Raw genomic sequence first — 12,361 nt, 5'->3', positions numbered from 1 at the left:
GTTTTTTATATGTATTATTTTATCTACTTAAGACAAAAGTTTTACTAAATTTGGAACAAAATTTTAGTTGCATCAAAAAATGTTTTAATAAAATGTTAATATAATGATAAGGTTCATAAATTTAATAATTTTTTCAGGTAAAAAATGTCATGTCACTTATAGTAGGTATAGTTAATTCATATTAAGTTTGAAAACTGACTTATGAACCCTGTAAACGAATATTTTAAATAAATTATTATATTAGAAAGTTATTATTCAATAATTCTAAATATTACTTAGTATTACCGTATTACCAAACACTTTCGCTTTGTAGGACACCATGAGTACTATTTTTTTTAATGTAATTTAAGTAGAACTATACTATACTCGCGACAACCACTGTATTGACCAAAGAGAATAATTATAGTTTCTTGAACTTAAACTAAACAAACAAATCCATGACCTTCAGAAGCATGGTGTTAAGGCTAACCTCGGGTATTACATAAATATGTACTTATAAACTCTACTTACTTATCTTCTTCCGAACTTTGTCCTGAATCGTAGTTTATTGGGAAACCCAACTTTTCCTTCCAGTCCTTGTCTTTTAAATCCATTTTTTTTCTATAATGTCCAACTAAAGGGGTACAAAGTTCCCGCGTCACTTTACATGTTTTGTATTCCACAAACGTTACATTTACACTGCGATTGTTTCACCAGGGTTTTATATAATTATTAGACATTTTAAGATTATTTAATCACTATAACCAAACAAATTACGCACAATTGTAATTATTTGCCGGCGAACACAAATTTTATAAAAACCCACACCACCTCATCAGAGAATAATAAACGTCAAACTATTACCCAAAATGTGATACGTATCATCAGATATGTACATCAGTACATGATTTAAAATCGATTATATAAAAACCGATTATTTCCGATTTAATAAGCTTAAACCACAGGTTTAAACAAAATTTAAATAATGTTTTGTTTATTTAAATCTAGATGTAAACTCATCAAGTCCGTTTCTTTAACATAGTTTTATTAATTGTTTCATAATATTTAAAATAGCGTAGCGGTATTTAAAACATGTAGGGTTCTTAAGGATTTTTTAATTCAAGCTAGCATTAATAAATATTTAGGTATTGAAGATTTAAAAATCATTTCGTCATAATTTGCGCAGATTGAATAGAAATCAAAAAACCGAAACTCTCGAAAAATTTCTATTAATTTTTTGTGGTAAATGCTCCTGGAAATAATATACTATTGAATAGCAAAGCAAATTATGAAATCTTTATTATTCATTAATTTTGGAGATACTTATTTTTTTCTTCGGTTCGGTCGGAAAATAATGTCCATTCCCAAAAAACTTAAACAAATAAAATAAAATATGTATTATCATAATATATGAAATCCTTTAATCGGACGTCTTTTGAACAAGATCGTGTTGCGGAACTATCGATAATTTTTTTATACATCTACGATATAAGATATACTTAACTATTATAATTGAATGTATCAGTAATTTATTATCATATAAATAACAATTTAAGTATCGATCTTAATCTTAACGTGTTATTATTATGGGGGGGGCGGGGGGGGAGGATTAATAGTTTTTTAACAGCTCGACGACTGACAAATTATTGTGATGTCCTAAAGAGCTCAATAAATGTACTCGTTTATTTATGAAGTTGAAAAAATTAATTCACGTGTTTTGCTCATAGTTAACACGTTAGGCGCCCGGGGTTGGAGACCACAGGGCTGGCTTTGTCGCACTGAAGACGCTGCTGCCCGTTTTCGGCCTGTGTATTTGAAAGCCGAAATAGAAAGTAGTTGGATGGGTATCCCGCCATCGGTCGGCTTTTTAAATTCCAAGGTGATAGTGGAACTGTGTTATCCCATAGTTGCCTCTTATGACACCTACGAGAAGAGAGGAGGAGGCTATATTCTTTACTGCCGTAGCCAAACGGATAATATAATAAAATATAATATTTATTTTCATATTAATAAATATGAAAATAAAGGTGTATAAAGAGTGGTTCAAGAACATGCTTCTATCATTGGAAGAACTATTAATAATTTTTATTAATTACGTGCCCTATCACTCTCGCCAAATTGACAAAATGGCTACGCAAGACTATATTAAGCTATATCACAGCCAATACAACACTATATACCTTATATGGGTACAAGTAAAGGGGCATGCTGCAAGAAACAATACAACCCTCCTATTCACAGCGAATAAAATGTTGCAATTACCCAAAAGCGCTCGCACCCATGTGACGGCCGAAAATTGGGCAAGTGTGATAAAAACAACTAAGAGAGTCATAATGTATGATTGTGACCATGACATTGCATTTGATAATTTATGCATACAAGAGCTAATCATTAATATTACTAAAGACTCCTCATTGGACGAATCGAGTATAAATGATGATTCTGACGACTCATGTTAATAAATGGAATTAAACTATTTTAGTTGTTTTATTTGTATGCCTTATAATATTAAGAAGAAAGCAAATCTTTATGCAATGTTATTATTTTAATTTATTGGTTTCAGCCTCAAAATATTGTCTTCCCGATTAAATATCATAATATGATAATATGTATCCCGATTAAATATCGTAATATAATATTATTATATTTTATTTACATATTAGCATTTATTTCTACCGATTATTTGTAATCTGTGCACAATCGTAGTAATCGTTATGTGTGGCACATCACTAAAGGGGCGGTACCCATCCATGAAGTACAATATTATTTGTATGAAATTTTACCTAAAATAATACGAAACTTCATGGGTGTGAGCTGTCAAAAAAGTTAATAAAACGGTCAAACTATATAAGCTATGGTAATCATATACCAACAGCCATAAGCTTGTTTGCCGACTTAATTGTCTAGAAAATAAAACTTCAAAAAAAAATTACTTAATAATTCAGTAATTCGAAAGCTATTTATATAGTATTAATCTTTATCGATTAAAATACGTTAGTTACTTTACGCATTTCGATAGAATATGATACTTTTTTATTTTTAAGATTTCTGTTATTGTAAGAATGATGCCAAATGATTATCTTAAAAATGTATCATCAGTAGGATGTAAATCCCTTGCGAGTTTACAAATAACAATATAAAATTCATTGTACTGTATCTGTAGAGATGAAAATAATAGTAAGAATATGGAATTGATTGACTCAATTTATATATTATAGGTAGATAAATATATAATTATTCATTATTAAAAAACAAAAAACAAATGTGTATACTGATAGTTCCAGTCTTCAAAAAAATGAGCCTTTTAATTACGGGTTTTTTGGTATTACACGCCGCTGTTCAAACAAACGCCTGAAAGAACTTAAGAGCTTTCAGCTAAATAACATTGTAAACAATTTGGTCCAAAATCATCAAAACGCTTAAATATATTAAGCTGTAAAAACACTAATTAAATACGACACATACGGCACTTCTGCATATATCTACATTGATTCTATGCATACATGTGGCCCAGAGGTTGTATGTGATTCTTATAATCCACGTGGTATACTGGTAACCAAGGCCAGTAATATTTTGGTGTTCTTTCTTCCATTACACTAATATTTGAATCGTCAAACATGTTGCTATTGTCAAGATTTATGTTCTGTTGTTTCGATGTATCAAGTTTTAATGCCAGGAACAAAATCAAAATATAACGCCACATCTAAAACAATAAATATAAGATGTCATAATTTTTTTATTAGTAAAAATATTTTCGATTTACAGAAAATAGAAACCGCGGCCTAAAGTAGGTTCATAAAAAAAACCGATTAAGTCGGCGAGTCGGACTCATACACCGTGGGTTCCGTACAAACAAAATTATTAATAATATTTTCATATATATATATATATATATATTGCTTTTTGCTATTTTTCCTTTAATTACTATAAGAAGTTGTTTCGTACTAAATTTCAAGATTCTGTGTTCGCGGTAAGTACCTACCCTGTAGGTTTTGTTTACCTTGCGTGTGTCGAAAATTTGCAGCATAAACGGCCGTATCTTTTGATCGCGTTGGTTTAGAAGGTTGATTTTTTCACAGCTCCAAGGGACAGTAGACCTGAGTATTCGATATGAATTTCAGTTTGATACCTCTACACGTTCCTGAGAAAAAGGGTCTTGACAGATAGACGGACAACAAAGTGATCCTATAAGGGTTCCGTTTTGCCTCTTGGGGCACGAAACCCCAAAAAAGAATTTGTTTATCCATAATTCAGTTTCAAGTTTTTTTTCATCTAAATATTTTAACAATTATAATTATAAAACTTACCATTGCTTCTCACATCATGTGTGACTAATACTTATTTGACTGTAACGTTTATGTATATGTATGTATATATACCTATATATGTACCTATGCTTTGTTTATTCATTCGATTTGATGGCTTTTAATAATGCAACTTTTTTGTTACCCGGCTTGAATGAGGTGAAAAATAGTTAGACAAGTCATAATTAATTAAAAAAAAAATTATGGTCTGTTACATTCAACTCATATGTACTTAACAAAAATAATAATTTGTTTTTAAAGTTTTAATTTGTAAAATGACGATTCGAAAGTGCTCTTGGAGCCTATTTGAATAAAGCTATTTTTGATTTTGATTTTGATTTTAACATGCATATTATGAAAATAATTACATACATATATACAGTGACTTATTAACAAATAGTTATAAAAAAATCAAGAAAAAATATGATATAGGAATGAAATAAGCCAAAATATTATTAAGTGATTTATTAAAAATTAATCAACAAATGAAATGGCTTAAATATAACAAATTGTTTACAATTGTATTGCCCAGTCTACTCTTCTTCTTCCGCGTTATCAAAAAATGAGGGTATTTTCTTACTTCCCATTTCTAACCATTCACCTGCGTTTTTCTTTTTAATTTTCTTTTGATAAACCACTTGCCCGTTTCTAGTCACATAGGAGATGACAGGGGTTAGTACTTGGCGTTTCTTTTTCTTACCATGTTTTGGTTTTCTTAAATATTCCCTGCTTTCAGATCGACTGTCGCTACTGCTTGACGATTCAGATTCTGAATAATACTTCTTTGGTCTTCTTTTCCTTCGTTTCATGTACTTTTTATCCAAAGCCTTTGAATGATATGGTGACACCACGATTGGAAGGCGTCGTTGGAGAAATGGTTGTTGCATTTGCAATGAAGACATCATCATTGGCGCTCCTACTGATCCCATGGACATTGGCACGGCTCCTGGCATCGGTGGTTGAAGAAAATCGGATGGGAGGTATTGAGAAGCGGATCCTAACACCATGTATAATCCTAATACTACAATACCTTTAGTTGAAATAGGCAAATCCATCTAAAAATAATATAAACATTTGAAGTTAATATAATTCATTAAAAGTTACCATACCGCTGCATACCTTATAAAAACCAGGTTAGCCTGTAATGGTGTTTGTTGTGAGCTTTGAATGGAAAACCTTTGCTTTAAATACTCATTACGAACAAAGGCTTTTGTATTTTATGTAATGAGTTCTTTATGTAACCAAATATATTTTTTATTTATGAAACAAGAGAAAAGCAAATTCAAGTCTTAACATTCTAGCAATAGATCAACAACATAAAATAATAATTTCGATAATGTTATCTAAGAAACATAATTCGGTAAGCTCTTACGCACCTGTGCACTTATCACAACTTTATATAATACTCTAGTTTCTATAAACAATTGCGTACATTGTTAATTGATTATGTAGTATCGTTGCGACACAATCGCTTAACTTGTGCTCTTTTTACTCAAGTCATTCGAAAGATTTTACAAATAGGAAAGCTATGAAGTTGTTAAATCATATAGCTAATGGAAAGTGACTGAAACAGGTTGGCTCAAAGAAAGTATGTGTCTAATATCTTGTTGACTATCTTATTATTTTCATATTTGTATATTTATGTTACAATTGAATTGATCAATTTTCTAAAATAAATTTATTTCTTTTTAGGCAAAATGCGGTACAGAATTTACAACATAATGTTGTTTTCATGCTTAGCGAGACTGGAAGCTAAGGAACCAGAGTTGCCCTTGTGTCCGACTAACATGCAATATTTTCCGCAAAACCTTCCCATGCATTGCAGACTACCCATACCATCAGCTACTGTACGTCCATTACCAGGAAAACAAATGGAATTTTTACCGCCATCTATACCAGGTTTTCCAGGCCCTATTCCAGGATCAATGCCTGGTATGATTCCAGGACCTATACCAATGCCGATGGCACCGATGGCACCAATGCCAGCACAACCACCAGCTCAAAAATTACCCGTAGTCGTGATGCCTTATTACTCCCCAGATACTAAAAATCACAAAAAACGTAAATCTAATCGTAAAAGAAGACCTAAACACTTTTATAGTTCCGATGAAGACTGTTCTGATACTGATACTTCATCAGACGATTCTTCAGAACGTTCGTCCGAAAGTGGCTGGTGGAGAAGGCCGAGAAATGGCAGACGGTCCAATCGCCACAAATCTAAAAGAAGAAGGCACCAGAATAAAGATCTTCTAACACCTGTATTACAATACGTCACGAAAGATGGTTATGTCATTTTTGAGAAACAAATTTCAAAAGGAGAAGCTAAGAATTGGCTGGGAAATAAGAAAACTGATGGTGGTAAAAAAGAATCACAGCTCAAAAATGAAGAAAATCCAATTTCTAAAGAGTCTAGAGATATTAAATTCTTAATGAGAGATGATGAGAACGTAGACGTAAAAACTGAAGAAAGTCCGCGCCAAGTACATCAAAGGAAAGCTTTAAAACGAAAACCATTGAAGAAGCATTCGAATGAGTGAATTCAAGACTTATTTACATTTTTTGTATTTTTATATAGCAAATAAATAAAAAAGGATGAAAAAGTCACCTTTTACACTGTTGTAAATAGTTTTATTGAAATTTAAGATAATATAATAACAACGACTAAGTAAACTTAGCTAGATTTGTGAATCTGTGGTTTTTATATGTCTCTAAAGAGGGTTAATTCACATTTTTTTAATGATATATGAGACTGTTTAAGTTAGTAAATTCGAAGTTACCATACAACTGATATGTAATATAGATCTAAGTACCTACATGTTTAGGGTTATCGCTGCATCGCCTATGGCTGTGCTAAATTATACACTTACAGTTAAATTCGGTTATGTACCTATAATGAAGTTGATTTTCACCAAAACCTGATTAGTGGTTTTTAAGATTTGGGGGTTATTAGCAGAGGAACAGTTTACCGAATTTCGTCAAAATGTTATGTATTTTTGAATATCAATAAAAGTGTTAACAAATAGGTATTGAAATGTGAAATACTGAGATTTGCAGTTTTCAATCATAGCTGCGTTTTTTAAATATGAAAGTTAGCGTTATCATCAAGTAATTTAATCAATGTCATAAAAATAAAAGTACTTGGTATTGTCGAAGTTGTGTTTTTAGTTTATTTTTTAAAAGTCATGAAATACTGCTTTTCCTTTTCGATTCTATGACTAGAAATCAACTTTGACTTAAGGATTAGATATTTCCATGATGCATTGCAAAAATAACGTGTTTAATGTTACAGCTTAACGAACAGTCGGTACAAGTGTTTAGATTTATATAGACGCAGCGTAAAGGTTATTTCAGGATATCAGAAATATTACTGTTAAAGTCCATCATAAATGTTATGGGTAAGTTATTTGTTTTATCTGCCTTGAGTATTCTTTTAAAGTGGTTATATATTGAACATGTCTAAAGTAAATATTTCAATAATTATTTTTATGTTTTGAGAGTGATTAATTATTTTTTGATATTTGCAGATTACTAATGACATTGATTTTTTCTCATTCATTCTACATTTATTGTTGTTTCAGAAAGTTATGAATGTTTGGATTCTGTTAGTAGTACTTTTCGAAACACTTATACCAGCAAACCTTCAATTCGGAATGCCTATCTATGCACCATTGATATTTCCGCAATCAGATCAACAATCGCCTGTACTAATTGTGGATAAAAATAAGCCACCTTGTCCACCCTGCTTGTGTAAACCTGCGTGTACTCCAGCTTTTTTCTCATACTGTTCTCCGTGTCACAAAATATGTAGATGTAGAGATGGAATAGATTCTATCCCAATACCATTACCACCAATAGGAGCTCCACAAGTTTCTCCGTGGACTGTTTTATCCCAACGCAAACCAAGAAAAAAATTACCGGCAACTTATTCGTCTGATGAATCCACAGATTTGAGCAGTTCATCTGAATATTATAGATATAGAAGACATAGAAAGAATTAACGAGCAAATATGTACAGGAGAAGTGTTCGAAGTTGAAAATGTGATAAAAGACCTACTAAAGATTGAATATTAATAAATTTTTAAGTTTACATCTGTACCTATATAATTTGAGTTATATTGTTGTTGTGTTTTGTAGGATATAAGCAACATTATTCAACACAACCCATTAATTCTTTCATACTTCTATACTCAGATTTTCATATTCACACTCCTAATATTCGTCTTATCCTAGGATTTAATGCGTTGATGTAACGCGATATATTGAGCCTCGTTTTGGACAATTATTTGTTAGGGCTTGCAGACATTTGTTATGGTCTGGACGTTTGACGTTGTAGTATATGTTTATCGGAACCCCGAAAGGGGTTTCTCTTCTAAAACGACTAGGGCCGCTGAGATTGATGCATTTTTTTTTTATTATCATAGCCTATTCCACGCTAACATATTATTCCTTCACCCCTTCGTTACCAGTGATTTGATTTTTTTGATTTCTGTACTAATTTTGTCACTTGTTAATTTGCACTAATTCATTTTAATATTTGCTTATCTTCCACTTGTTTTATCGACTCATTTTAGTATTTCATAATAATTGGACTTATAAATATAAAAAAGCAATAAAAGTAAATGTGATTTTACAATTTGTAAAGTATTTTCCATACACACATTTTACAATGGAAAGTCAATCTGCTGAGCATGACTTGCGTAAGTTAGAATTTATCAAAATTTATTTTTTCTTCAAATAGTTAAGACAGTTTACTTACTTATATAAACTTAAATTCATTCTAAAAGTATATCATTTTTAAATAAGATTGAAAGGTAAAAAATATAATTCATACTTTAATTATTTCTTTTCGCAGAGCGTTAACAATATTTGGATTATATCAGCAATTTTAATTAAAATATTAAGACCAGTTGTTCTTCAGTACGGAATACCTGTGTATGCTCCTGCAATTCTCCCATCACTAGTGCCTGTATATCGACCACCACCTCCAATTTCGATAATGGCGCCAGTCTTAGTAGCGGTACCATCATCCGAGGAAAAAACTACGACTAAGAAAAAACCTCGGAAGAAAAATTTTAAGATAGTTTATCCTGTTTTTCCTTCAATTAGTTGTAAATTAAATAATAAATCAAAGTCACTATGTGCTGTGCCCGCATTACCATCGATTGTAGCTTCACCGCCACTTGTCTTAGTGCCAGTTCCGCCAGCTAAGCCGGCTCGACCTTTACGGCGATGTAAATCTAGGAAAAAATTAGTATGTATATCAGAAGAATCCTCAGATTCAAACAGCTTTTCTTAATATTGTAAAGAATGTATCTAAAATAAATTTTGATAATTCAAAAAGTCCTGAACAGATATTAAGACCAATGCAACTAATAGCTGTAAATAGTGTTGGTAATTTTGAAATTAGGCTTAAAAATCAAAGGAAGAAAACGATAACAATAAAATTTTAACAATCCAAGTTAGTGTTACTAATGAAGATATAATATAAAACAAATGGTAGATATATCAACATAATACTTTTGATATAAGTTTTAAATAATAAGTTTTATATTGTTACTATTTATTGATATATTCAAATTATAATAAAGAAAAAATAAATAAAAACTCTTGTATCATGTTACTGAAAAACGAGTTTTAATAAAGTAATATAAACTAAAGAACGCAGCGAATATACCAAATTTTGTAAATGTTTCAATTTTTTTTTTCATATTGTTCGTAGATAAAATAGAATATTACACACAACAACAGTTGTTAAAAATGTGAATTGGAGTTTTAACACACTGTTGTTTCTCATTGTTTTATTATTTATAACTAAATTTCACCTATAAAAGTGACGTAAAAATAAAATTCGTAAAATGATGTTTTGTTTTTTATTACATGAAGGGTTCTACGATACAAAAATCGTAAGAAACAATGCATAATAATAACTTCCGTTATCAAAAATATTGTAAAAATGTTTTATGTGAGTTGTGTATAAATATATTTTTTATTCTTATTGAAAACGCTGAATACTTATCAATATTCTCCTGTTTTTTACAGAACGTCAAAAGTATTTGTTTTCTGTCAATATTCCTCTTAAACTGTAAACAAGTAATTCTACAGTTCGGAATACCAATATATCCTCCTCCGATTCTTCCACCACTTGCCCCTATACTTCCACCACCACCTCCGATGATGATGGCGCCTGCCATGGTTGCCATATTGTCACCAACAACTGAAGAAACTACTACAACAACGAAGAAATCTATAAAAATGTATCCTGCTTTCCCCGCATTTTGTTGTAGTGTAAAAAAGAAAAATGTGTCAGAAAATATTTATGCTGTACCAGTACCAATTCCTCCGATTGCGGCTCCACCACCCCTTGTATTAGTTCCTGTTCCACCAGTCATACCACCCCGCATACCAAAACGAAAGCAAGTATGCACTGGACATTCATCTGATGAATCTGACAGCAGTTCATCAACTTCAAGCTGTTCATCTGAATACTATAGAAGTAGGGGGTATGATAAAAAACGTAGACGAAAAAAATATTACAGAAGAAATCTCGGCAGTTCACAAAGAGATGACGAACTGCTAAAGCCAATGTTAAGCTTCGTAGCAGATAACGGTGATGTTAAGTTTGAAACTAAGATTAACAATAACGATGTTGCTCAACTGCTCGGAAAAGGAAAAGGTAAGCAGAAAACTAACAAACAGACACTAAAAGCCCAAGATATTACAAAAGAAGACGAATCTAATAATATTTACAGAGTTTCACGCAGAAATAACCCTGGCCATAAAAAAGTGCTCTCAAAGAGTGATGTATCGAATTATGGGCTAAATAATGGGAAAAAACAATTAATATTCAAATCACCAGCTGATAAGAAAATAAGCAACTTAACGGTTTCATTTAACATAAGTTAATTCAGTTTTACGATAGTAAATGTATATTTATAATCTGTTTAAGATAATAATAAGGTAATTTATGTAGCTACTTATATAACATCCACCTGGTCATTTGGTTAAAAATCGACGTAATGATTGGAAACTTACGTAAAATTTTCATTCATGAAACACAATGATTCAAATCAGCAGACATATATAACCCAACACTGTTTTGAATGACTTGTAAATAAGAAATGTATCAAGTTTTATGGTTCTTATTATTTGTTATTAAAATAGTAATTGTTAAAAGTAAACAATCACCAGAAGAGTCAATTAACGATGTGCTAAAAGGTGAGTGGTAGGGTTACTTGTGATAGAAAACTTTACAATTAATTTTCTTTTGATTTTTGTACATTATACAATTCTGTTGTTTATATGTTGAATCCGTTTTTTGATTTATTATTTTTATTGAAAGGTTATTGATGAAAAATACAGTTATTTATATTCCAAAGAATTAAAGATGAAAAAAAAATACCGTTGTAATGTTTAGAAGCTTAAACAAACGAATATCAAGAGCGCATAAAGACAACAATTTAAAAAATGCGTAATTAAAGCAATGGGGAGACTTTAAAACTCGAAATACCGGTTAAGCCCCCCATTTTGTATACAATTTTGTATATAGTAAAAATAAATTTCAGAAAATTTAATTGTTTGCCTTTGGTAAGGGATAAAAAGATATTTAAATATTGTATTAACTTAAAGAATTCGTGATAAAAACCGAGCTCAAATTCTTCATTTAAATTGTAACTAAAATATTGACTAATTTATTGATGTTATAATAAAATACTTTTGCGTTTGATTAATGTTATATATTTAACTTTAACGTTAGTGCAAAATTAATAAGTATAATTATTCCTGTTTTAAAGTTATGCTAATTATCTCGTTCGGTTCTTCCCTGGAATATTTTTAATAATAATAATAATAATAATAATATTCTTTATTACACACCATTAGAAGATACAAAAAAAAACATTGTACAATTAGAGGAAGATGTACAAAAGCGGTCTTATCGCTAAATGAGCGATTTCTCTCAGACAACCTTTGGGTATAGGACAGGGCATAATAAATTATATTTTACATTAAATTATTTTAATTTAAAATTATATTACAAATCCTTTACACGTTTTTTTTCTTTTGTTCATAAATAATTAATT

The 12,361-nt window shown here is 30.6% G+C and overlaps 2 protein-coding genes across 2 annotated transcripts in view; both read right to left on the bottom strand.

Annotated features, from left to right (window-relative positions):
* Positions 1-919, bottom strand: part of LOC123657968 — a 53,973-nt gene extending 53,054 nt beyond the window's left edge. The window contains exon 1 of the mRNA XM_045593447.1: positions 511-919. Within this exon, the coding sequence (XP_045449403.1) occupies positions 511-593 (83 nt within the window). The 5' untranslated portion in view covers positions 594-919. The remainder of the gene's footprint in view (positions 1-510) is intronic.
* Positions 920-4,816: 3,897 nt separating this feature from the next.
* On the bottom strand, positions 4,817-5,355 carry LOC123657967. Its single transcript, XM_045593445.1, has one exon. The coding sequence runs from the start codon at positions 5,336-5,338 to the stop codon at positions 4,817-4,819; it is 522 nt and encodes a 173-aa protein (XP_045449401.1). The 5' UTR covers positions 5,339-5,355.
* Between the last annotated feature and the right edge of the window lie 7,006 nt (positions 5,356-12,361).

The sequence above is a fragment of the Melitaea cinxia genome, chromosome 11, assembly GCF_905220565.1.
Source record: "Melitaea cinxia chromosome 11, ilMelCinx1.1, whole genome shotgun sequence".
Classification (NCBI taxonomy): domain Eukaryota; kingdom Metazoa; phylum Arthropoda; class Insecta; order Lepidoptera; family Nymphalidae; genus Melitaea; species Melitaea cinxia.
The sequence above is the reverse complement of the archived record's forward strand: the minus strand, read 5'-3'. Positions and strand labels throughout refer to the sequence as shown.